This window comes from Pteropus medius, unplaced genomic scaffold (genome assembly GCF_902729225.1).
Source record: "Pteropus medius unplaced genomic scaffold, Ma_sr-lr_union100, whole genome shotgun sequence".
Taxonomy (NCBI): Eukaryota; Metazoa; Chordata; class Mammalia; order Chiroptera; family Pteropodidae; genus Pteropus; species Pteropus medius.
In genome coordinates this window covers 8,969,909-8,996,816 of record NW_024340699.1, presented here as the reverse complement: position 1 = coordinate 8,996,816, position 26,908 = coordinate 8,969,909, and the positions used below count along the sequence as shown (strand labels likewise).

Below are 26,908 nucleotides of genomic sequence, written 5' to 3'. Positions count from 1 at the left end.
AAAATCCACAGCAGAAACAAGAGCAAACTATTCTACATGGAATGATGAGGACAGTTCTCATGAGCCCTGTGTACAGCAAGTAGGACACAAAAATGTGCATTCTTTATTATTCTATTTTTATAAAATTCAAGAACAGGCAAACCCCATTAATGATAATGGTAGTGGGCTTAGTGGTTTCCCCTAAGTGGGTTACTGACTGAGAAGGGTATGAGGGAACCTACTGCAATGCTAAAAATGTTCTGTATCTTGATCTAGGTGATGGGTATGTGGGTGTATACATGTGTAAAAATACACTGAGCTGCATTTTTAAGATAAGTGCTTGGTACATATTTTACTCTATGTGTAATATATTTTAATAACAAACTTAAAAAAAGAAGAAGAGTGCAAAACAGAGACAATGGAATTCACTCCCAGATGATTTCTCTAAGTTGACCAAAGGTGACAGACCTTATTAAAGAATGTCTGGAAAACTGCCCTGCCATTGCTGAACCAGGTAGGTGGTTCAATAGTGCACATTTAAAGCACTGATCTGGGAATTCAACCATGGTTTCTCCATGTATGGGCAATTAACTAAAATGTGATACCTCTTTCTCTGAAGGCACGGGTCAATATTTCCTATAGTCCTCAAAATACATAGCTGCCATATAAAGATGTTTAATTTCAGAATTTCTAGCTGTATCAAGTTTCTGATGAAAACAAGATCACCAGGAGGGTTGCTTTAATTAGATCTGAACTTCAGACACTATATTCTCCACCACCACGTGGACACAATACTTTTGACGTTTGCACTGTTTTCTGCTTATTCACTTAAAATGTGAGCCCTGATGTTTTTTCCTTTCTCATGTTTAATCATAATAGCCTCTAAGAAGCAGGAACCAAGAATACTTTATTTCTAATAGTAACATGTAGGTAGTACAAAGAGATATACTACTATAGCAATTCATAACAATAAAAATAACAGTTACCTTTAACGAACTTTGTATATTTTGTATGTTTTACTTCAATTATTGTACACTATGTATAACAGACTTGCTGAGTCATTTTAAAGTATTAACACCTTGAATGTTTACAACCCTGTGAAAATGCCATATTCATAATATTATCACCTTAAGTTGGCAAGTGGATGAGCTGGAATTTACACACATATTAATCTATTTCCAAACACTGGGCACAACCATACTTTTCTGCCAATCAATATTCATCATCATTGAACCAAGTCACTCCCAAGGTTTCCCGGTAAAGATTTCTCATGGCAACTTGGCATACTGTGTCTCACTGTCAGAGAAAGAGTCATCCCACCTCCTTCAAAACTTCACTTCCATCCTGTAGCCACGCATGATTCAAAGCTCTCTCACTGGAGGATGAATACAAACTAGATGAAGCCCCACTGACCTTCACCACTTCCTCTCCATCCACGATCTTCAATTTCTCTAAATTCTCCTGTAGCAGTTGAGGCTTCATACGCCACTTCAGCAAACCCAGCAAGCCCACTGAAATATAGCACAGACAAGCAGAATTACTACGCCTGGCCCAAACTGCCCACACCAGGACCTGCTAGGGTTCGGGCATGCACGCACACCACGTATACACGACCTTCAATGGTCCCATTACCGTTCTGGGTGAGCTTTGTGGAGCACACCAGGGTAGAAATGGAGAACACATCCCGGGAGCTGACAGAGAGCCCCCCGACACTGCTGGAGCTTCGACTCAAGGTAACCCCCTTGTTTTCCACATGGTGTCGGTAGGAAGGGAGAGTCAAGTAAGCACTGGCATCCTCCATCTTCTTGCTGTCCCCCTGGAAACAACACATTGGTTACTTCTCTAAGCCAAGGGTGTGCACCCAGAGCTACACAGAGCTTGCAGTGGCCAGACTACACATTATGAGGCAGGGAGGGTTGGAATAGTGAGGAATGTCATCAGAGAAGCAACAGACACCAGCTGGTAAGGCAGGGCTGTTTTCTCACAAAATACTCAAGAACCTGAGGTTACTTTAATGGAAAGGGGGTTGACTGACCATTTGAAGGTTCTGTAGTCTTCATTAGTGGGAAAAGGAAATTGAGGATTCCTAACTGGACATTTTAATTCATCCTAAAGTATTTGAGATCTTAATATACACGCGCACCAGCAAGATAAGAGATCAGCTTAAAGAAGTTAATAGCAAAGGTACTGGAGTCTGAAAGTCCTGAGATTGAGACCCTTTTCATTCATAAGTCTGTGCCATCTTTGATACCTTCCTTGGTCTCTGTGTCTCATTTTTCTCATGATTAAACTAAGGGTTAATCACATTTCCTACTTCCTAGAAATTTTGAGCAAACTAAATGGCATAGTGCACAAAGAACACATAACGCACATATACACACATAAGTCCCTTGGTATAATGAATGACCAGAGGTAGGCATTACAGGACTTAACATTTATTGAGCCTTCACTCTGGATCAGGAGCAATACTGTGTGCTTTAAATGCCTTAGTTCATTTCACTTAAGCCTCAAAACAATTGTTACTGTTGTGGATACTGTTATCTTCAATTTACAGATGAGGAAACTGAGTCTAAATGAAGGTGAGTACATAGAAAACTGATTGCAAAGGGGCCTTACCCCCAGTGAGTTCACAATCTGTTGGGGAAGAATGGCTTTTAAGCCAAAAACTGCCTTCACGTGTAATAACTGCCTTCATGTGTAATAAATGACAAAACAGAAGCTGTATATAAGAAAGAGAAGGGAGTTTCTGGAACAGTCAGAGAGACTCAAAGAAGAGTGCCATGTGATGAGGTCCTGATGAGGCTGTTTGCCATGCAGATCACAGAAAAAAGAGCAGTTTCAGCCTCCAAGGTTGATAAAGCCAAGGGCAAGTGTTTGATCCTTTTGCTGACCACATAGCCTTGCACTGTTTTGCAGCCACATGCTTTCCCTCCAGCCAGGTGCTAGCAAAGGCATTCTGCTCTCATAAGAGGGGTGTGGGAAAGCATGCAGTAAGATCAAGGCAAACACTTCCTACTTCTTGAAAACAGTCCAAGTCTCATGATGCAAAAATAATGATGGTTGACATCTGTACCCTCTGTACATGGCCCTTTCACATCGGTCATCTCATTGGCTTGTCATAAATATTATCATCAACATATCATCAACACTTGAGAAAGAGGAAACTGAGACTCAGAAAGACATGCGACATAGTCCAGATTTAGTCAGCAGCAGCATTAGGACCCTAAATCCTATTTTTTTCCATTAGCTACAGTGAAGCATCTCTCAAATATTTTGTGCTGGTCTTCTACACATCCCACAGAGGTCCTTTCAGAGCCAGCAGCCCTTTCTGTTTGTAATAATCATCTTCCACTTATCGAGTGCTCCTTGTACCCACCATTGTTGTGTGTATGTATCATGTAATCCTCACAATTATTTACTGGGGGCTCACAGATGAGGAAACAAAGGCCGCACAGTTAGTAAGCCCTGGTGTGTGTGATTCTGGGGTACCAGCTGTTAACCACTAAGCCATCCTGCCATCTCCCTGTCACTGCCTGCAACTCCTACATTGCAGTTAGTTCCAACTCATAGTACCTTTAGGACAACCAAGTCGTGGCATCCATCGTGCAGAGTGGTCCCATCTTCCTTCATCAACTTCACATAGGACATGGCAAAGTTCTTTTCTCCTCTGTCTTTAGCTGGAAATAACATTGTGAGGTCAGGAAAGAAAATGACGCATGGGCCACCCAGCTACCCGCCTCCTCACGCCTTAGAGGAACTGCAGAGATGCCATTTGGTTGGGTACTCACATTCCAGGGATGACCGATGTCGAAACATGAATCGCAGATGGATCCTTTGCATGTCTTCAATAGGGACAGCCACCTCCACAGGCAGAAACCAGAGCTCAGAAGATCATGAGTTACAGGGCCCTGCCCACTTCCTCCACTCCCCAAAAGACAGCCTGGCCATTTAACTGAGAGTGCTGCATGCTGACTTATTACCCACCCATCAAGCCTGATGAAGTGTAAATAAGTTACATAAGAACGAGCTATGAAGAGAGAACGAAGTACCAAATGTAATCCATTTGGCAAACTGCAACCCCAGCCAATGAAGAGAGATCTATAAATTGCAGTGAGGAAAAATGAATCTCCCCAAATTGATATAAAAGTCACATAACTTTAGCACAGGATTTGATGCACTGCAAACTGCACAATTCACATTTTCTTTACACCCTCCAGGAGTTTTGGCAATTGAAGTGGGACTTAGCCCATTAACAATGGTCATTAGGGGGTATGCTTAAGGATTCTCATTTATGAAAATTAATAAAAATGCTTGAGTCCAATAATATTTGAGTAAATCCTAGGGCTCATTACCATCCTTGTTTAGACACACATCCAGATGTTTTGCCTCCAAGGACACTGAGTCAAGATAATCACTCCTCATCACCCCAATTTCACTGTCCAGTGGTGGTCTGCTGTACCCTTGAGTGAGATGCTTTGGTGCTCTGGACCACCCCCTCCCACAGCCTATGGCTCTCTCTGTAGTGAGCAATTCAGGCTAAAGCAGAGAAGGTTAGCCGCCTGTGAGGAAATCACTTCGATTTTTAAAAAGGACAACTTTATACTGTACAGGTGACTATTAAAATCCCAACAGATGCATACTTTGGGGTCCTTCCTGCTCCAGAAAAGGAAATTTGAACCTGAAGAGGTCCACATTTGTGTGTTTCACACAGAACAATTCATTCTCTCCCTGTGCACTAAATGGTTACTACAAGCTACAATCATGTGAGGCACCGGCCATGCTGATGGGAGTCCCCAAAACTCAAAGAGCTCGTGGTCTACATGGGGCAACACATGATCACACTAACTGTGGGACAGGCCTAGCAAAGAGTATAAAGTATAACTGGGCTGCAAGAGAGCACAGAGAAGAGAACACCACCCTGCTCTAATAGCTTTCTGACCCCAAAGTTGGGCAGGTCATCATTTTGATGAGAGTGAATACAGAGAGACCCACTGAGGAAAATAGGAATACAGGTAACAAGGCAAGAACCTGTGAGGTCTGAATAGCTGTCTCTGAAAAAGAAGTTATGTGAACATCTTGAGTTTGGGTTCAGAGTAAAGGGTAAGTAAAGCCTGCTACTAATTACAAGGCAGAGGTATTTGCAGCTGTGATCAAGCTTCACTGTTCACTGAATTAATTCCAAACTCTTCTTCCAATGCACAATATTCCCTTCTGCTCGGTGGGATGATCTGGTAATGCAAATATCTGTGATCAACGCCACTTCCTTTGAGGCACCCTCCCAATATAGGTTATCTTTGAGGTATTACATAGCCTTTTATAGCCTCACATTTGCTCACAAGCTGTCACTCCTCACCACTGAGAAGAATGACACAACTTAATGGGCTGGGTACCATCTACAAGAGGACCATCTGACAATTCCATGGTGGCTAGGTCCTAGGGCAGTGAAGGGTGATCAAGAGAACCAGGGAGCTCACCCACTGTGCCATGATTTCCATTGCCGATGCACCACTGGACACACGCTGGGGTGTTGTTTCAGATCTAAGGGAGGTGCCTCAGAGCCCCCAGATACATATTTACTGCTATTATTATTATTATTATTATTATTATTATTATTATTATTACCTTGACTGTTTCCATCCACCGTGGCTGTTTGACTTGATAGTACACGACAGACCGATACTCATTCATGGGCTTGTCCCCTGCTCCCACACAAATTGCATTCTGACTCAAGAAAAACAAAGAGAGAAAACACTGCAGAATTGCCAATTTCTGCACTCGGGCAATTTTGGTCCTAGGACCAAGGCTGACCTGAGGGCCCAGGGGAAACCCGGCCTTCCCCAACCCCTCTGCCAGGAACCCATCATGGCCCTTTACATTATAGATTCAGGCATGAACATCTCCCGCCCTGAGAGTGACAGCTGCTTAATCACAGAAATTCTATTACTTGCATTCTGGAAACCACTGGAGTGTGCCAGGCGCTGATGTGGCTTCCTTATTATAAATAGTAACGAGTCCTGGAGTTATTGCACGCTGCCAGTCTTATTAATCCTATTTGTTTCCTAAATCTGAATGTGCACAAAGTTTACAAACAGGCTCAGATCAGTCAAGGAGCTTGTTCTGATGGATTTCTGATGCTAACACACCAAAGCACCAGTGGGAGCTGGGAAAGGGGAGGAAGGAGCTCAGGCTTCAGACACACTGGCAGAGGGGCCAGAGGGAGTCCACAGTTCCCAAGTATTTTCTGGGTATCAGGGCTGTGCTCATCTCTGAGACATGGGCATGAGTCAGATATTAAACCTGACAGGAGGGTTCACAGTTTGGTGGAGGGTTCATTAGATAAGCAGACAAATCACTAAGCAATGCAATGTGATGACAGATATATGCATTTTCTACTATGGGCACAGAGAAGGGACACTTAAATTTAGGTTGAGGATTCAGGGAAGATTCTTGGAGGCAATGACAGTTGAGGATCTTGAAGAAGATTCTCAGTTGGCTCTGAGCAGAAATGTGGGAAGAACCTTCTGAGCAGAGTGAGCGCAGAGCAAGGATACCTGTATAGATTATTTATTCTCTGCCATAAAAATCACCCTCCAAGTAACAAGGAAATACCTTCTAATAGAGTATGCCAGCCCCTAATTCTCTCTGTTCATTCCAGCTGTTTGGCCTCCAAAAAAGATCTTAGCTAGGATCACCCAGAAGGGGCCCAAGTGTGGTTTTTATACAAGACCAGCAAATTTTCACCTCAAGTCTATGGGGTATTAGTAAGGGGAGAGTATATTAGTATGAGGATGTGAGGATTGGTTTCGTAGCTCCTAGCCCCCATATTGCAAAAACGTGTGCTTCTGGGCATTTTATGGTGAGAGAGTCCATGCCTCTCACCAGATTCCATTATTCTCCAGTGGATTCTTGGTCCACTCCCATCTGGTTGAATGACCAAAGCTGAACACATGCAAGCTCTCTGGGACCACTGGTGAACCAAGTTAACCCATGGGAAGGAGAATCCTGCCCCTCTTACTGGAAAACTCTCTCTTCACTTCTGAGCTTAAGGGAAAGAATGAGCTCAGTTTAACATTCACGGATAGTACTTGCAGCTAAATTGAATCCATTTGATAATAAAGTTATAACATCCTTTTAGAACTTATCTTTAAAAAAAAACAGGAAACTGGAAATGAGGAAAAAGATGCAACTCTCCTGGTTTTTACTGGGATGAAGACTTTCAGAAATTCTTGAGGCAGTGAACTAAAAACGCTTCCAAGTTTTTTCTAACCATCCTTGGTATGCCTCGTGTCTAGCATTATGTTAACCCTTTATACACACTACCTACCTGACTCAATTCAATCCTCCTAACTACCTCTGATGATTACCTTCATTATCCCCACTTCACAGCTTAGTAAACCGAGGCTCTGAAAGGTTTAGTCACTCGTCCCAAAAGTAGCAGAGCTGTAACGACATCTCAGACTCTCTATACTTTGTCCAGTGTTCTTTCTAGAACAACCTAGATGTCTTCCAGCCTCCCAAGATTTATATCTAGTGACATTTATGGGCTTAGAGTTTCTGTAGCTCCAGAGAATCCCATCTAGCTTATAAAATCTGAAAATACACATCTATCTCTAGTGAAAGTAAAATTGCTGTATGGCAGACAACTGAATCTCACAAAACTGTTCTGATGATGAAAATTTTTGATTGCCTAAGGCTGGAGAAAAAAATCTCAGTATTATTCTGAGAAAGGCCTAAGACCCTCAACACTTCAGAGATAAACTGAACGCTGCCAAGTATGTTGAGAGCATCGTGACCAGAAACCGAGCCAAGTCTTAGGGAAAATATAGATCTGTATCTGTTCCCAGTATGCCTACTCATTTATTTTCCCCATTGCCCACCTCCTTGGACCCCAATTTACAGTAGGAGCTCCTAGTTGGCTTCTGTTCACCTGGGAGCAGGAATCCGAAAGCCTGAAGGCTTTGCTGACTTGGCCTTGGCAAACCGCTCTATCAAGAAGAAAGTCAGGCTCCTAACACAGGCCTTGTTTACCTCAAAGGAATTACCTGAGGAACAAATAACACCATGGATGTCGATGCACTTTGAGAGCCAGAGGGTGTTTTACACCCACAGGGCTGCATGATGGGAAGGCCAATCAGCAACCAAAAGGCTTCCACCTGGAATCAGGCCTGGAGACAACTATACCTCTCTAGTAAAGATGGTTAACCTAACCGTAATGAACACCTATTATGTCAATGAATTCATTTGATATTCACAAGATTAAGGTGCCACTGTTGGTATCATTTTCAGACACAGAATCTTAGGCATAGAAAGATTATGGTACTTGCTCAAGGTCATTCTGCTAACCTGGACTAAGCTGGACTTTGAACCTAGCTGCCTGGCCCCAGAAGTCATGGTCATAACCACTATACCACACTGTTTTCCATGTCCTGCCTCCACCCCCTTAAGCTAGCTGGTCTCAGAAGAGCAGAGATTGCTCGGCCTGGAATCTCAGCCTTTTTGCTTCTCCTTAAACTTGTGTCAGACATCCACATTGCTCGTTTGACCCCTTTGATTCCTGCCGAGGGCTTCACCCTGCAGTTGGTCCACCTTCTCTGACTGTTCCCCTCCTTCCAGTTACCAAGTATTTACTGTGTACCAGGTACCTTAGACCTAGCATTTTGTTTAAACTGCAACTTCATGAGGAAGAGGAGGAAGAGATTATTATTCCTCTTTTATAGATACACTTGCCCAAGATCACACAGCTAATAGGAGGAGAGGCTGGGATCTGAACCGTGTTTGATCCCAGAAGGAAATATCTCTGCTATGGCCCCTCCTGAGCAAGGTCGTTCAGACCCCCGAGTGAGCGGAGGAAAAGTGTAACCTACGCTGTCCTCTGGCCCACGTGGGCAGTGTGCATCTCAGCAGGTGGAGGAATCAGTGTCCCGAAAGGGGACTGTTCCCACAGGAGCCCACAGCATCAAACAAGAGTGTTTGAGTATGCTGTCTGACACTTAATTAGGTAGCAATATTTATTTCTGCAAAGAGAAAGAAAAGCCTCCCACAGGCTTCCTTAGCAATTTTCAATAGTCAACTGAACTCCCCCATAACTTCCCTAATAGATAAAACTGCAAATTATTGCTGGGACCCACAGTTACCTCTTCATTTCAGCCCCCAGCATACCTGCTTATATATTCATCTGTGATACGTGCATCTGTCTAGCCTGGTTGGGTGTGATTCAAAAAGGTAGCCGAAGTGGAAGTAAAAATGATTCAGAAACAAGAACTGTCCCTTCTAGTTTGTCCTCTGGGAACATTGAAGGGAAGCATATCAGTGTTTCAAAAAATGAAGCTGAGGTTTAAAAGTTTTCTAATAGGTAGCTGGATAAAAATAACTTTAAAGCAACAGACTGTACGTTCATGAAATACAATTTCCCTTTCAGATAAAAAGCATCTATTCTTCCTTTATGTACCTTTGAGTGAAGAATCTCTCATTTATTTTTTAGAAGTTTCAGAATCTAACAAAAAGAGGAGGAGTGAAGTGCTTGGATTTGCTCAACTAGATGTTAATTAATGGGGCCAGTATTTATGAACAAAAAGGTAATTGCAAGGATTTCTTTAAATTAAAAAAAGATTATGTATCTTCCCAGAATTTAATAGAATTGGTTATTAGCCTCATTTTTAAAATGAGAAATAAACTGCATAATTTTTTAAATGTATAGGCATGACAGTGAAGTGTTTAAGAGGGCCAGAAACCTGAACTCAACCCCAACCTCTGCCATATACTAACTTTGTGACCTTGGGAAAGTTGTTTCTCTTGACAGAGGTTTAGTTTCCCCCTCTGTAAAAATAGGGATAACAGTAACGCATCATACTTATCCTGGTGCCTGGCACATTGTAATTCCTCTATTAACACTAGTCGTTCTTAGGTAGAGGAAAGCCAAACCTGCTTGAGCTCCAGGCCCCAAGGCTAGAGCAGATGACTTGTTGATACTCATATCCCCACCCTACTGTGCTATCTGATTACCTACTGTGGCCTAAGAGGAATATTTGCCCACGCTAAAGCTTCTGCTGAGAGTGATTTTATTTTCAGCTAAGTACTCTGAAAAGAGAAATTGAGAGGCAAAACACTCCCACACACTGGACACAACTGCTGACAATCTTAAAGGAAATATAAGTAAATAAATGTAAACACACATGACAAATATTGTACAGGACATATGCTGTATAAATATTTATAGCAATGTGCTTTGCATTCTTGAATACACTCTGCCAGCCCTCTGGAGACCAATTTACGAATAAGACTTTCCACCAGAATTTCAGGCTGAGCGCTGGGGAGTTAGAGTTAGTATTGGGAATGTCTGTTTTGAGGACATCCTGAGTCTCCACCAGCCCAAGGCTCTGTATTGATCCTTTTTCTTACCATGAATTTTGCCTGAAAAAAAAACCCAGCTCAGGCTTCAATGAGAACAACTTTTTAACTGTAAAAAGCTAACCTATAAGGTGAGTCAAGCCAAAAAAAGAAAGAAAAAAGAAGAAAGGAAAGGAACAGATATCGAAAAACTGCTTTGGTGTAAAGAAATAACAACAAGAAGTCTTATGATGGGCTCTTGTGCTAACCAAGCTCTAAAGGTGCAGAGCACGTTGCTCGACACCATCCAGAAGGCAGTGGCATTTAGAGAGCAGAATGGCGAGTGGGAAGAGCAAGCCCTCATGAGCAGAGGCACCCAAGGGGGCCTCATCACCTAGAGCAACGGCAGGGCTCCTTACAGACAACGTTTTGCCATCCTCCGCGCACACACACATGATCACTTCCACGTTCCTCTGCGTGGTCTTGTTGTACTTGTCGAAGTCGCCTTGTAGCAGAGTGATGTAGATGTCATTCCTCACGTCCCCTGAGGCAGAGGGAGAGAAAGACAAGAGTTGGAGTCGATGCAGGAGGACAGACACTGACTAGAAGGCAAAGAGAGTGAGGGAGGGAGTGAAAGTGGCCCACCTTGATGTCTATTAATAAAATTACAGTCAGAACTGCTTAGAAGAGCACTTCGCCTCATCAGGGAGGCTGGAGAAGTAGGTAACAAGGGTATGGAGAAATGCTAGGATATCAGTTGCAAAAGAGGGAGGTAGGACGGTCAAAATTGGCCACGTATGTCTCTCCATTAAAATCATTTAATCTTCATCCTCTAGTGACACCTTCTGGGAAGGCACAGGAAAGCTCCGATTGAACTGATCTTGGCCCATGGATAACAACGATGAACACAAACAGATCTTCTGCTGTGTGGAAGCAAGAAGAGTGACTTCCGTGTGTCCAAGGAACATGGGGTCAGGGAAGAGGTGCAAAAGTGTCTTCGAGAATGGGGTCAAGAACAATTGAAAATCCCGTGGGGAATGCACAAAGAATTGATGTCTCAGAGAAAGCGAGCATAAAGAAATTACAATACGGGCCTCCAGTGGGCCCTCCATACAACTGTGGAAAGAAGGGAGAAATCAGCGAGAGCAGTTGTGGACATGAGTCCAAGACACAGGTTTAAGACGAAAAGGGAAGTTTCGAGAGAGTGTTATACACATATGGAAAATGTTAATAGTACTGGTTACTTCTGCAGACAAAGATTTGAGGGACCTTTTAATGTTTCACTTTATACCTTTTCAAGCGATTTGAACATTTTATAATGAGCATGGAATCTTTTCGTAATTAAAAAATAGTTTAAAAATTTAATGACAATATTCTCCCCCAAAGAATGGAACTATTCTATATGTAGCAGAAAGGATGTCCATGATAAATTATTGAGTGATGAAGCTATAAAGTAATAATATATAAAGCATATCAAGTGTGATTCCATTTGTGGGAGAAAAACTACTTGTGTATATTTATATATTTGTGTTTGTTACGTGAATGCATAGAAGATTTCTGTAGATGCAAAAACTGTTTACAGTGATTACCTTCAGGGAGAGTTATAGAAAGGCAGTAGAAAAAGGAGTTGACTCTTTAAAAAGAAAATAGATCTGACAAGCTGGACCACCTCCCACCCCGGGGCAAGGCCAGACCTGGCATGATGATCTCCGGGAAGCCCAGCTTCCTGGCCACTACGGTGGTCCTGTCAACCAGGTGTGGATAGTCCTTGCGGATCTGAATGATGTCACCCACGAGCATCTTCATGGTCACCCAGAGGCCTGGAAGGGAAGGCTCACCGTGAAGAGCTAACCTCTACAAGGTGCTCTCAGTCTCACCCTCCTTTCACCTCTCCCTTGGTCTCTTTCTGAAGGAGACCACTGGAAGCAGAGACAAACAACTATAGATGCAGTGACCGGTCCCAGGGGGAGGAAGGCAGGTGGAAAGCAGAGGGGCTCTGGAACCAGACATCTCTGGGTTGAATCCCACCAGTTACTTCTAACAGTGTGAGCTTCTGTCGAATGATCCCAGCTTTCTAAGCCCAGCCTTTGTAAAGTAGGGTGGATAGCATCTATCTCATAGGACTGTGGGAAGGATGAAATCAAATAAGAAAATATACTAAAGTGCCTAAAACATAGAAAACAGTCAGGGTCTATCAGTTCCTCTCTTCCTTTGGGTACTAGGATGTGCTCCCAGTTTCAGGAGATATGGTTTCCATTTCTATAGATCATATGCTCCTATTCTTTTGCAATGGCCTGTCTGGAAGGAAGGTTGTGTTTCCCAGGGTTTGAGATTTTGATATGGTTGCTGAAGAATCAAGGGCTCCCCAAGCCAGAGTCAGACCCAGCCTGCTTTATGCATTGGCACTGTACCTTGTCCTCCGCTGTCTCCCTTGAAGGCTGTGACTTTGCCAAGCAGGCTGTGTAGGAAGTCATTCTCAGCTGTCACTCTGGAAAGGAAAAGAGCACAAAATGCTCATGTGATGCCCTCATGAGGTCCCCAACTTGTGGTTTCACATATTCCACAAAGCTGCCCAGCCCCTCCCACACCGTTGGTGAAAAGTAGCCAGCCTATGATAGCTCAGAGAGCACATATGACATCAAGAAGCATATCTCTCCCTTTCACAAAGCAACGTGGCTCTGAAACTTAGGAACGTCAATGAATGCTATCAGTAGAGGCCATTTTTTATTCCTAGGAAGACTCTTAAAAAGGAAGGAATCCCAAGCCTTCAAAAGGAATATCAACTCAGCAAGGTGGCAAAGGCTTCACCTGTCCTGCTAAGCCTCAGTTACACACTTTAACCAGTCACTGGCCTCACTACCTGTTATGAAACACCATTCTCCTTGGCCCTGCCTTGGGGCATCAAAGTAAGGACAACATCCTCAAACCGAGGGTCCTGCTTTCTCAAAGACAACTTTTTAGAGCAGAGAAAGGACATTCACCTTCCTCAGGACCCTCCTCTTCAGTCATGGACATTTCTACCCATGAGAACTGGGTTAGAACTCCCTTATAAATTCTTGATATGCTGCTGCTGTTTCACAGCTTTGTAGTTCCCATCCTACCTGTAATCATTAATTATTCCTTTTGAAGGTTTGGGATTCCTTCCTTTTTAAGAGTCTTCCTAGCATTAATCTTTTACTGATTATCTGTTTAATTCCCCATATAAGTAGAAGCTCCATGAAGAAAAGGCCATGTCTACCTTGATCAGTGCCCAGCCCAGTGCCCAGCCCTCTGCCAGCCTTCAATCCACGTCTGTAGAATAAATAACACTTGATGAATGAGTGGGTGAAAAACTGCCCTGTCACTGAGACCGTCATTCTCATCCTGCCTTCCTCTTGGGAGGCCCCACCTGGATATCACCAACTAAAGAAACCAGTTCACCCCGTTCTGAGTGGTCCTCAATGAGAAAGGGTGAGGCTTAGGAGAAATGGAAAGAAACGGGAAATCACTCACGGGTGAAAAGGGATGAAGTGCTGCTTTTCTTCATCACTCTCTGCTTTCCCCTTGATGATGTCTGTTATATCCATAACTAGACAAAGAAGAGAAATGAATGAATAGTTTAAGCCCTCCTGCACCCAGGATGGGATGACAATAGGGTGAGATTGTAGGGCAGGGGGTTTGGATCAGGAAAGTCTAAGAAGGCAAGCAAGCCAGTGTCGGGTGATACACAGACCGTGAGTGTTCATAACATGTAGCACCTGGCAAACTTTGGGCAAAGTGGGTGAGGGGCAGGGGGGAAGGCAGCAAGCCACAGAACCATCCAAGACTCCATGGTTTAGCAACAGTCAAGAGGAAAGAGTTAATTCCATGAAGAAAAGGCCATGTCTACCTTGTTCAGTGCCCAGCCCAGTGCCCAGCCCTCTGCCAGCCTTCAATTGCTTAATGGAATTAAGCAATTAAGTATGGATTTGACATATATGTATTGCATGTCTACTGTGCCTACAAAACATGAGAGTAGTGACTCCCTGTGGGATCTGAGAATCTAATGAAAACTATTCACCCCATTTTCATAAATGTGCTCATATGCGCAGACACATAACTGTAAGAGCCCTGAACTCTGCAATTCCAATGGGATCCTGGATCCTCTGAAACTTCTCCTCAAATCAGTCACTAAAGATCCATAAAGCCAAGGTGAAGAATTTCTGCATTAGAGCAGGGATTATAGAAATGGTAGGAGTGAGGGTGGGAGAAACTGAGAAAAGCTAGTCAAATAGAAAACTAAAAAGGTAACAATATGAAATACCTCAAACGCTCCAGGTCCTGGACTGGGAGCCACTAAAATTGCTTGGATAATAATCAAACAGTGACTGAATCTAGCTCAAGAGGGGAGTTAGGGAGCCGAGAAAAGGAGCGGAAATAGATTCGAACCTGCCCAGCATTGATTCTCTCTGATTAACAGACCACCCCCGCCGATTCTCAGTGGCCACGGTTTGGGTGCAGCAGTCTCCATCTGACTCCAGAGTTGTTCATATGACCTGGGTGATCAGAAGACCACATCTTCCTGCCTGGAGCAAGTGCTTTTGGGATAAGCACATGACCTATATTTAAGCTCCTGGGGCTTCTGCTGAAACTAACAGGGAAGAGGTGCTCTCTTGCCCCTGGATTGCTAAACTGGTAGGATGCAAGCTTGGAACAGCCTGACAATATTTTGCCAACTAATTGGACAGCCATCTTCAGAATAAGCCAGCAAGACGACATAGGAGCTGAGAGATAGAGAGATGTAAATTCATTTGAGTTCCTAGATCCACTATGCTTGAAGCAATCTATCTGTGAACCTTTCAGTTATATCAGTCGCTGTCGCCTGAAACCAAGAGAGAGGGCAGACTACAGCTGGGGACAAAAGCACACTGTGAGGCAAGATTGAAGGACCCTCACTGAACAGGGACATTGTGACATCAGGAGTACCCCTCATATAGAATCAGAGCATTTTAGAGCAGGTCACAGACCAACCAGATCCGAGTGTCTCATTTTACAGGTAATGAAACTAAGGCCCAGGGGAAATGCTTGCCCAAGATCACCTAGCGGGCTAGCTAGCAACAATGCAGGTTGAAAAACCAGTAGAGCTATCTTCTCCCTCTCCGCCACTTTGCAAGCAGTACCAGGGGAGCCACTGAACAGCAGCTGGCTTGTGATGACGACAGGTCAGGGTCCCCTGAAGTGGGGACCTAAAATACTGGGTTTAGTGAGACGTGGTATACAGGGATTAGAAATGGTACATGACTAGAAGTTTATATTGTAATAAAAAGAAATAAAACTGGTATATCCAATTGCCATTTCTACATGTATTTAAACAGTCTTTTAAGGAAAAAAAATGTGCTTTAATTTAAATAAAGGGAGCTAACTATGAGAAAATATATTAGATGAGTAATAGTGCAAGTGATGGTCAAATATAACCAAACCCGTAAAAGTGGGATGAGAATGGTGAAGCCTTGGAAACCCTGAGCGAGCTACAGCTTGGAGAAAAACGTGGAGGCAACGCTGCTCTGGAGCAGCCTCATTTGTCCACACCAACTCTCCACGCGTCCACTTCCACGTGGGATTTAGATGTGTGGCGGGTGACTCATGCTGTGTAACTGCATTTCCAGTTCTGAGTCTTTTTTAAAATGATTTGCTCCTCATAATTAGATCCTGCCTATGTTGTTCTTCCTTCTTTCCCACGCTGGGGAGCAAAGGCGCCAACTGCTCAGACTGTGCAGTATTCCCATCGCTCTGCTCCAGACACGAGGATCCCATTAGTCACTGTCTTCATCATAAATCTGGACTTAGTCACCAATTATTTCAATTTAGTCACCATAAATGTAAGTATTAGGGTCTGTCTGGCATAAATTTGGCGGGGGAGGATGGGAAGTGGGGAGAGCAAGGCAGAGAGGGAAAGAAATAATCTTTTAAATGCAGCCATATAAAATGCACACTCCAATAAAAGTTAATGCTGTGCCATGTGTCATTACCTGCCACCCCAAAGGGCCGCCTCAGTCCCTGTGTGCACTTCTTTGTATTGGTATCCTTGAGATCCATCTTCCCAACTCGGATTATTTGACAAATCAAGTAAATTTTATCCCTGTTGAGGTCTTTGTTTCCGAGATCCTGTAGGGCAGGAAATGAACAGTTACATATCAAGCGTCTAATGGAAAAAGGAGAAAAGGAAACCTAGTAATAGTAAGTTCTTGGTGATGTGCTTAGCACTTAGCATACATGGACCAATTGTACAATTAGTCCTGGGAAAGGTAGAAAACTGAGCTATCACACCCATTTCACAGAAAAGAAAGGTGAGTTTTGAAAAGGAAACTGAGCGGCAGGATTCCCGTGTTCCATCCCAATTCTTCCTCATCAGTCTGGTAAGAAGAGAAGGACAGAAGTACAATATCCGTTAATATAAGCAAGATTCCCTATATGCCCACTGAAGGATCCCAAAAAAATAGCATTTGCTACAAATGACTCCATCCGTTTCATCATTGTTCAGCACTCTGAGGAAGAAGACCAAAGGAAGAGGGAAAAGTTCTAAATAACCATTTACTGAGTATCTAAAGTATCTATAGCATTCGAGGTTGGGTCACGGCCCGAACAACTCCAACATCTCAGAGCATATAACACAACAGACGTTTCCTTCTAGCTCAGGCTACAGGTCCAATGCAGATGGGTGGGGGCTCAACTCCCTTCTTTACTCTGGGCCCCTGGCTGACGGACGATCTCATCACACATGTGCTTCTATGGTCCCCTCAGTAGGGCAAGGAAACATGGCAATTAAAGCTTCCACCCAGAAGAGACACATGTCTCTTCCACTTACATTTAATTGGCCAAAGCAAGGCATGTGACCACGCTAATTTCAAAGGGGACAGGGAAATGCACTCACTGTGTGCTCGAGAGGAGGAACGCTAAAACTGGTGAACTAAGCTAATGTCTCATTCCCATGCTAGTCTCATGTCACAGTTTTATTTGATCCTTGACAACTTTCAGAAGTAGATACTGTTATTGCATCTCCATTTTACAGATGAGGATACTGAGAAACAAGGACAAAGAGAGAAACAGAGGGGCTTCCCCACAGTCATACCCTCAGTCCTTGGAGACATTGTGCAGTCACTCCAACACCAAAGTCCGCAGTATATCTTTCTCATCATCAGAAAGACACGAAGGAGGAAAAACCACGTGGACCACCTCAGCATCTGACTCCCTGCTCAAATCTAAAAGCTTCAGTGTTCCTGGGACCACCATCCAGCTGGGATCAGTTAGAGAAGGAACATCAAGGCATGCTGGCATCGGAGCAGAGAACCCTGGGCGTGGCCTTGCTGGGGAAGAGTTGCTTCTCCGAATTAATCCTCATGCAGGCATATGCCTGGGAACAGCCTGGCGGCTTGCATCAGAGCCAGGGATCAGACAAAGCAGCCATCCCCAGCCTCTTACTGCGGCTGATGTGGGAGAAAGAGAACAAAGTTGTACAGAGTCTCTGGAAGAAAGACACGGCCCAAATGTGGTCCACACCTTCCTTCCTGGGGAGCTGTGATAGTTAAATTTTATGTTAACTTTGTTAGGCTATGGTTTCTAGTTGGTTGGTCAAACACTAGTCTAGACATTGCTATGAAGATATTTTGTGGGTCCGATTTGCATCTAAAATCATTTGACTTTAAAAAAAGGAGATTATCTTCCATAATATACATGGGCCTCATCCTATCAGTTGAAGGTCTTTAAGAGTAAAGGGTGAAGTTTCCCAGAGGAGTAGGAATTCTGCCTCAAGACTGTAGTATAAAAAGCCTGCCTGAGTTTCCAGCCAGCTGACCAGCTCCACAGATTTCAAACTCGCCAGCCCCCACAATCATATGAGCCAAATCCTTAAAATAAACCTATCTATCTGCCCCATATATCCTATCGGTTCTGTTTCTTTGGAGAAACCTGACCGACACAGGACTGTCCTCTCAGTAGCTGGAAGAATGGACATCTCCTTCCCCACTCTCCAAAGCACCTTTGCTGGTAGGCAGGAAGAGAAGGATGGTAGGGGAGGAGGGACTTTCAGAATGAGGAAGACTCTCCACTCATTTGCTCTCCCTGTCTTGCCCTGTAGGCAACTGAGTTTTGAGATCCCAACTATCTCACAGGATGGTTGGACAGCCTCCTCTCTGGCCTGCCTGGCTCCTTCCTCCCACTCACTCTGACCCCCTACAAACTCATCTTTAGAAGCCACATTCACTATTTCATTTCTCCACCCCCAACAATGTCAACAGCTCCCTATTTCCTACCCTATTAGTGCTAATCTTCCCCGGCTGATGTGAAAAGCCTTAGACATAATATATTTCCAGCTGTCCTGTCCAACTGATTCCCCACTATTCTCTGCATGTAAGTACTCTATTTTTGTCACAAAGATTTCTTTATTGCTCCACAAATACACAATACTCACTTTCAACGCTGGATCTTTCTACCTAAGCCCCCTGTCTGCACCTCCGCCTCAAATGTGTACAGCTTATTCTTCTGTATATCCAAAGCCTTAAAAGCTCAAGTCTTTTTTCCTTTCAATGACCTTCATCCCTAATTACTTTTCTCTTCCCATTAGTACTTTTCATATTTTTGAAGTATGTAGATTGGTATGTTTCAGGGGCAATTCAGAGCCACAGAGGCCCTGGCACCTGAAAAGTTTCTTCCTAGATATTATAGGCTAACTTATGTTCCCCCCAAATTCATATGTTGGAGTCCTCACCCCTCATTACTCAGAACATGACTATATTTGGAGATAGGACCTTTAAAGAGGTGATTAAGCTAAAATGAGGACATGAGGGTGACATAAGCCAATATATCCTTATAAGAAGAGGAGATTAGGCCACAGACACACAGAAGGAAGGTCATGTGAAGACAGAGGCAGTAGGAGTCTCCATTGGCAAGCCAAGGAGAGAGGCCTCAGAAGAAACCAACCCTGCAAACTCCTTGATCTTGGACTTCCAGCCTCTAGAACTGTGAGAAAACAAGTTTTGTTGTTTAAGCCATCCTATTTGTGGTACTTTGTAATGGCGGCCCTAGCAAATAATACACTTAGACAACTTAGATAAACCCATAAGGTTCCCAGGTAAGCCCCATTCCGCCGCTCTTCTCTGATAAGATTTCACTCGCTCAAAGGAAGACACCAGATCTCTAAGAGCTGCCTCATCAGAGACCCTTGGCACTAAAGAATCTTAATATGTTACATAAACATAGCAAAATGCCTAAGCACAGGTTATTCTCTGGAGAGTATGTAAATGGGCAACCCTCACTCAGAACTGTCTCCAATCTGTGGTGTCTCTCAATCATATTACTTTGGCCTTATAAAACTCAGATGCATTGGAGGAGCTGAGGCAGGACAATGAAACTTAAAGCCCATGTCACCTGATTTAATTATTCATTAGTACTCCTCTTACTGTTCAGTCGTGCTTCCCATGTGTTGGCAGCAACCCCCAAACCGGACAAAATCTTAGGGAACCTCATGATATATGCTCTGTCCTCTAACAGGGCCACGGAGGGTGAATGTTTGTCAAGCAGACAGAGGGGAAGTCCACCATTGGTCCGACCCACATGTCAGCTCCTCAGGCTCTGCCCCCAAAGAGGAAACTAAAGAGAGTGAACACCCAGAGACAAGATAAATGAGGCCAGAAAGGCACATGCCTGCCAAGTCTTATCTCATCGCTAACTTAAATATCACCTCAGTGCCCAACTGAAAACAACTCCCAGTCAAACGCCATCGTATCACCCTGTTTTAATTATCCATGTTGCCTAGATTGCCTTTTGACATTTCTCTTTTTTATTTATTCATTTACTTATTTTCTGAATTCTCCCCATCACACCATGAGAGCAGGAGCCTATCAGCTTATTCACTGCCGTATCCCCAGCAACTAGCACAGAGCTTACACACAGTATTCACTAGATAGCCCTTGAATCAATAAAAGAAGCTAGAACAGCATGACCTTCCTTGCCCTGAAATGAAGACTCCCATCATTTCAAGAGAGGGAAGTGTCAGCCTGTTGAACTAGTCACCCAAGGTTCTCAGGTTCGTTTGCTGTGGGAAGAAGGGGCGGTGGCACAGGGAGAATTCCATGAAGGCAGGATCCCATTCTCATTAATACTGAGTGACACAAATTTACCGATGCCCTTTCCCGCATGTTTACATCATGAACTGGTTCTCTGCAAAATGAACCACTGATTGATTCCCTGTCCTTCTCCCTCTCATGAAACATCTGTCTCCTGGTTTAATCACAAAGCCCTGTGGGACTCTCCTATTTATCGGGAAAATAAATAGGCTTCTCCTTCTAACTAATAATAGATAAACAGGATTGGACACATTTGTATAAGCCAAGAAAACTTTGTCTAAGCAATTAGGACCTATGGGCTCATTTTTTAGAAAATAACAAACAAATCAGCTGCACTTTAGTCTAATTGTGACATAACATAAGACATTGCATTTAACGGGCTGTAACTGGAAAATCACTGTAAAGTGAGGTAGGTTAATATAGCATGTTGGCCACTCCTGGATCAAACCCATCATTTTGGTCAATGCCCAAATCCCTCCCTACCTCCTCCTCTGTAATCTCTCTTGCTCACACAAGCAACACAGTGAAAAATCTCATAAATGCTCTTCTCCTGAAAGGAGTTTGTAGACAACACCAATATCCTTAGGTGTCTTAAGATCGCACTCTTGACACAGCCTTGTGGGAACAGGACAAGAGAGGGGTCTCTGCTAGAAATGATAACCTTTATCTCCTTCCCACTCTTTCTCCTTCCCAGAGCTAAAAAGTCTACTCACTCTCAGAAATAAGTTATCCAAATAACAACACATTTCAACATTTCTACACATGTCTTGCCCAGTGAGTACAGGTATTTAGAAGGATGATCCCAGGGACCCAAAACATCGTTAGTCATCTATGACTTAATTATGTTCAGAATATCCAATTTACAAAGGCAGCCAATGTTCTAGGAAGGCCTTTTTTTCTGATATAGTTGAGGAAGCTTTTTAGTACTGAACCAAAGAAAAGAACTCAGGTTAACCATGAATTACCCAGAAAATCAGCATAGCTGTGGTACCCAGTGCACCTAGATACGATTGCTGGAGGAGGTTTGTACTTGTTTACATAGTGCTCTGCATGTGTTCTGTGTGTGCGAGTGAGTGAGAAAAAGATAGAGAAGGAGGAAGAAAGAGAGAGGAGAAGATCCATCTCCCCAACAGCTTCCGCAGAGCACACAAAGCCCTCCGTTGCGGCTCTGAATCCCTGCAGAAAGCACAGAACAGGGCTCTGCACCGAGGCCACACCGCCTCCTGACCAGTCAACCAGCCTCATTTCCAAGATCATGCCCCTGGGAGTGTGAAGCGTGGTAATGAGAAGACAGTGCACACCCACCGTGAAGACCACCTTCAGGTTGTTGAGCATCTCGACCTCCTTCGGGAAGCCCCTGCTGCCCCATCGCACCAGGTAGTTCTCACTGTGAGAAGAGAAGTGGTAGCCCATTACTGTTGGGGGCTCAACATTCATTTAGTAAAAACACTCACCAAGCCTCTACTGTGTGTCCCACACTATGCTGGCCACTGGGGACACAGCAGTGTTTGAGACAGACATGGTCCCTCCCTCCAAGAGATCGTGTTTCTGTCGGGAAGACAGAGGTTTGACAGCAGGGGCAAAGAATTACTAACATGTGTATTTAGTCTCTTTCCCTCCCCTATCTGCCAAGCAAATCCTAGCCCAGCTGCCTAATATTTTTGAAGAGCAGCAGCATTTTCCACAAGGTTATCAAGGGGCGGAGATGAAGGGTAAAGGATTTTGGTAGAATTTTTCTGGACATTAAGAATGTATTTGCCCTTCCTATTCCACTCCCCTTTTGAGACTGAGTAAACATTTGAATTATTTTAAATTATGTGTTGGATAGAGGACTGTTTCTTTGAACGGAACATCACACTGTGATGGACCATAGCGGGTCTTAGCCATGATCTGAGATACACTAAACTATTTAAATGCAGTTGTAACAACTATTTATATGCAACTGTGCTATAAAAGAAAAGTTCGGGATATTATGAGAAGGCAAATCAGAAGAGCCTGGCCTAGTCTGGGTGGTCAGGGAAGTCTTTGCTGAGGGTGCAACATGGAAATAATGTTGGTCAAGAAAAGAGTGGTGAAAAGAAATTTTTCAGGCAAAACAAACATGCATGCAAAGGCCCTGAGGCAGGTGGAGCTTATGCATCTAAAACACAAATCTAAGGGGAAACTGGTAACAGAAAAATTAGAGATTGAGGCTAGACCATGTAGGCCTTTTAAGCCATTCAAGGATTTCATCTTGATCCTAGGGCTAATTGAAATCCATTTCAGGTTTTTATGACAGGCAGTCACATGGTTCTGATATATGATCATTTATCATTTCATATCTTCAAGCAACCATACACCACCCTGTATGGATCATACTGGTCAGGCCGGCTGCACCAGGAAGATAAAATAGTCTAGCACTTCTTTAAGGAGAAGCTTAGTACTGTTAGCCAAGTTAAATCTTTAGGTTTTCCATGCCATCAAGGAGTATATAGTTGGTGCTAAATAAATGCTCATTATCTTGAATTAGGAAAAAGCAAAATAAAACTCAAAAACCAAATCATCCCAAGAATGCAACAAAAGTTAAGGGAACTGCCTTCTTTTTAAAGATTTATTCTGTCTGAGGCCTTGTTCCTTTCTCGCCACTCACTTCTAGAAGATTAACAAGAGTAATTTGAACAAAGTTCAAGGGGGAAATGGAACTAATAACAAATGAACACAGCCCAGGATCAACCAGTGGCTAAAATTCAATCAAGGTAAATGTACCATTTTTTTTTTCAGTAAGATTCAATTTTTTTAGTGAAATTTGCAGCAAACTAACCAAGAAGGCCCATCCAAAAAATTTTTAAATTATTTCCCATTGGTTATTTCTGAACTGTCACAGTGAAATACATGGGTATTTCCCAGGACCTTTCATTACATTGTAGCAAGCCCCATAGAGAACCACCCTGCTAGGTCGAAGCGGCGGGCCCTAGCAATTTTCTTCTAGGGGAAATAGAATCATAAATAAGAAAAGCAATTTAGAGAGCTGAGCTGGCTCCATCCATCCTTGCCCAGGAAGACCTGTATGGTAAATCTAGAAGGCCCACCTGGCATAACGACAGGTGAGACCTCCTCCACACGACACCCTCCGCAGTGGAAGGTGAGGACCACTCCAACTCCTCGAGCTCTTTTTAGAAATGGGTTTTGCCACAGGCCTGATGCCTGAACTGCTTCTTTGTTTGTCCTATAGAAATTTACTTTAAATCTCCCAAACTGGATCTCTTCAGGCACCCACTGGAACCTGACCATGACTCATCCCAACATTGAAATTCTCCCCTATCCATGTCTGGGCCACAATGAGGATGCCTGAACTTGCCTGTGGTTCACTGCATGTCAATCCTGATTAGGGCAGGCAGGAGTGGAGAAGATTGGTTTCTTAGGGAACGAACAGCATCAGACTGACACAGGGAGGGCTTCCGAGTTCCCTAGCCCCTTTCTCGAATTATGCCTCTTCTCTTCTTTCTTTCTTTTCTACTTTTTTGGCTTCTGCCCCTTTTGTCCTCCTCCTCGTCCCTCAATCTCTCAAGGGCTTCCCTGCATCTCTGGCATTCTCAGAGGCATCATTCAGGCATGCCCCATCGAGCAGCTCATCTGGTGTGACACATCAGGGAACAGAGCGGCCATCTCACCGATCCATTGTCTCCCTCCAGAGCTGGCTCAGGCCATCCGTCACTTAAATGGGCCAGCAGGCCATGCACCCTTGTCAATTCGACCATGAGGAATTTTCATGTTTTCTAAGAGGAAGGGAGGGTCCTATTAGTGCTTTTAGGGTGCCTTGTCACAGGTGCCTTGGGAGCAGCTGACAGGAACAGCAAGAAGACTAAGACTCGCAGACTATTTCAGGGTGGGTCCTAAGGGGACAGGGAGACTGGTTCGCGGTGCCCCCCGAGGCCTAGCCAGGTGAATTGGTCTGGCTTTCTCAAGCTAGGGCTTTAGGTTTGCTATAAAGAATAACATTCCCCCATGACAGTACTGAGACCCTGGTGAGACCATTCAGGATATCTGCTACTACCCTGAGGGAAGAGCTCCTCGGTGACAGACTGAAGTGGGAACTACCTTGTCTTTGGAGCCCAACAGACCTGGGTAGGAATTCAGCTCTGCCATTTGTAAACATGTGTGACTTTGAGAAAGTTGCTTGACCTCGTTGAGCCTCACGTTCTCACCCGAATGGCATGGAGTAATGAGGATTAAGTGAGATCATGTACACACCTAAGTTCAGTCTTCTTAAATAATCAGTCCCTCCAGGTTTCACAAATGTCTCCAGGAGAGCCATTATCTTCCAAAGTACCATGTTCACTAGGCACTGTGTGTTATCTCATTTAATCATCATACACCAAGCGAGTAAGGCATCGTTTTCTCTATAAAAGTAGATGATCATGCTCCAGCTCTATTCTAATGTATCAACAGGGAACTCAAATATAGGACCATGTGTTGCACCAAAACCCTACTAGAGGGGACAAGCAATGGTCACCTAGGAGAAAGGATGAGTCTGAACCACAAGGAGAGGAGAATGGCAGTGGGGGTCAGGGGTGTGCCGAAGTCTCTTCCTGGAGATTCCCAAAGGTGTTTTCCCCTCCTTGAGCTGAGGTACCCAGAAGTTCCCTTGCTTCCTCCGTTCTCAAGAATAATTAATTTAAGTAGTAATAATCATAGCCTCTACCACTTGGAGCACAGGTAGCATTTGCCAGGCCCTTTGCTTCATGTGATTTCTCTCATTAAAGCCTCAAAGAAACGATCCTGTGAATCTGACATTCACATTTGGCAAATGGGAAACTCAGGCTTAGGAAAAATGAACAACCTGCCCAAGGTTAAGAAAGAATAAACGGTGGGGCCAGGATGTGCGCCTAGGCAGATGTCAGGGCCATACTCTTAGACCACTGTTGCCATGAAGAATGCAGGTTTCACCATTCATTTCTCAACTCCTATTTTATTTTATTTTTTATCTTATTTTATTTTATTTATAGTAGCAAAGTTTTCTTGTTTTTATTAATTAGTCTTATTATTGTATATATTGTACAAAAGTGGAAATATAGAGAAGTATAAAAAGGAGGAAAATCACCCTTAATCCCATCACACAAAATAAATTCATGCTAGAGTTTTTTGTACATCCTCTTCTTGACCTTTATCTATACTCTCATCTCTCTCTCACACACATCTAATATATTAAATATACAAGTAAACTAAGCTCTATACGTTTAGAGTATATATCATTTACAAAAATGAATAGATACTCTGCAAACTATTAGTAACTGGCTTTTAGAGTTGATCATCCTATTTGAACACCTCTCTCATATCATTATATATTAGGAAACGTGATTTCAATAGTTGAATAGTAGCTCACAAGGTTTTATTACTTTCTTATTTTTATTTTTTCCAAACTCACTTTCATGTGCCTCTCTCTATCTTTAGTACATTATCTACCTCCTACTGGCATTTTCTTCCCTCTCAGCTGGAGTTCCTTTTAAAAATAGTTATTTTTATTCTATCAATTCTACCTCTCTGAATCTTGTTATTTCTGATTGTTTTCCAGCAATCTAAACCTGTTTACAAAACCCTGTAATCATAACCCCACTTTGGGGAAAATTTGGTGGTAAGTAATACTTGCACCTGACTTCCACACCCTAAAGAAGTTATTTCACGTCCTCAGGTAGGTTTGGTTTCTCTTCTGGGTAAGAATTTCTCCACAAATGCTGATGGAAAGAAAATGTGCTCCGTGGTCTGCAACTCCAGCGTCCCGCATACAGAGAAGTCAGCCCATGCTAACCGCACCTACCTTATGACTGTTTGCTTGTTGGGGTCATAGAGAGACATGAAGAGCTCAGCATCTTCCCCAATTCTGCACACAAAGTTTCTCACAAAGACATAGAGGCTGTGGGTAGGGGATGAGGAGATCCGGGCATATGTTCCATAATCTGCCTGGTCTTTTGACTGAGAGACAAAAGAAAGAAGGGAAGAAGATGGAGAAAATTAGCTCAGTACCACTTAGGACAACAGAAAGATGGTCTAGGATATAGAGAATCATGAACGATTCAAGTGTGAAGCCTTTGGCGTTATTCCCAGCTCTACCACCACGTTTCTGCAATCTGAGATAAGTCACTTGGACTCTCTTGGCCTTGATTTTCTCACTTTGAGAAAATCATCACTGACCCAGCCTCCCTCTTAGTATCATAAAAAGCACAAACTATAAAAGAAAAAGACTGCTCATATGAATTTCATAAAAACTAAGAACTTTTGCTTTTTGAAAGAAAAAAAAGCCAGGCACAGACTGGGAGAAAATATATTTGCAAAACATATATCTGACAAAGAATTTGTATCCAGAATAAAGAATTCTTACAACTCAAGAATTAAAAAAAAAAAAATCAGTCCAGTTAAAATAGGCAAATTATTTGAACTGACACTCCGTTAAAAAAAAAGATACAAATAGGATGGCCAGTAAGACATGAAGAGATGCTCAGCATGACTAGCCATCCAGAGAACTGTAAGTTAAATCACAATGATAACAC

General features: G+C 43.3%; 1 protein-coding gene across 1 annotated transcript in view; it reads right to left on the bottom strand.

Moving 5' to 3' along the window:
• Positions 1 to 26,908, bottom strand: part of DOCK2 (dedicator of cytokinesis 2) — a 366,360-nt gene that overhangs the window by 299,690 nt on the left and 39,762 nt on the right. Inside the window, exons 8-19 of the mRNA XM_039876355.1 lie at positions 26,179 to 26,333; positions 21,690 to 21,771; positions 16,293 to 16,428; positions 13,798 to 13,873; positions 12,717 to 12,793; positions 12,000 to 12,125; positions 10,725 to 10,849; positions 5,602 to 5,700; positions 3,768 to 3,840; positions 3,553 to 3,656; positions 1,612 to 1,795; positions 1,393 to 1,490 (exon numbers count right to left, since the gene is read on the bottom strand). Of these exons, the coding sequence (XP_039732289.1) occupies positions 1,393 to 1,490; positions 1,612 to 1,795; positions 3,553 to 3,656; positions 3,768 to 3,840; positions 5,602 to 5,700; positions 10,725 to 10,849; positions 12,000 to 12,125; positions 12,717 to 12,793; positions 13,798 to 13,873; positions 16,293 to 16,428; positions 21,690 to 21,771; positions 26,179 to 26,333 (1,335 nt within the window). The remainder of the gene's footprint in view (positions 1 to 1,392; positions 1,491 to 1,611; positions 1,796 to 3,552; positions 3,657 to 3,767; positions 3,841 to 5,601; positions 5,701 to 10,724; positions 10,850 to 11,999; positions 12,126 to 12,716; positions 12,794 to 13,797; positions 13,874 to 16,292; positions 16,429 to 21,689; positions 21,772 to 26,178; positions 26,334 to 26,908) is intronic.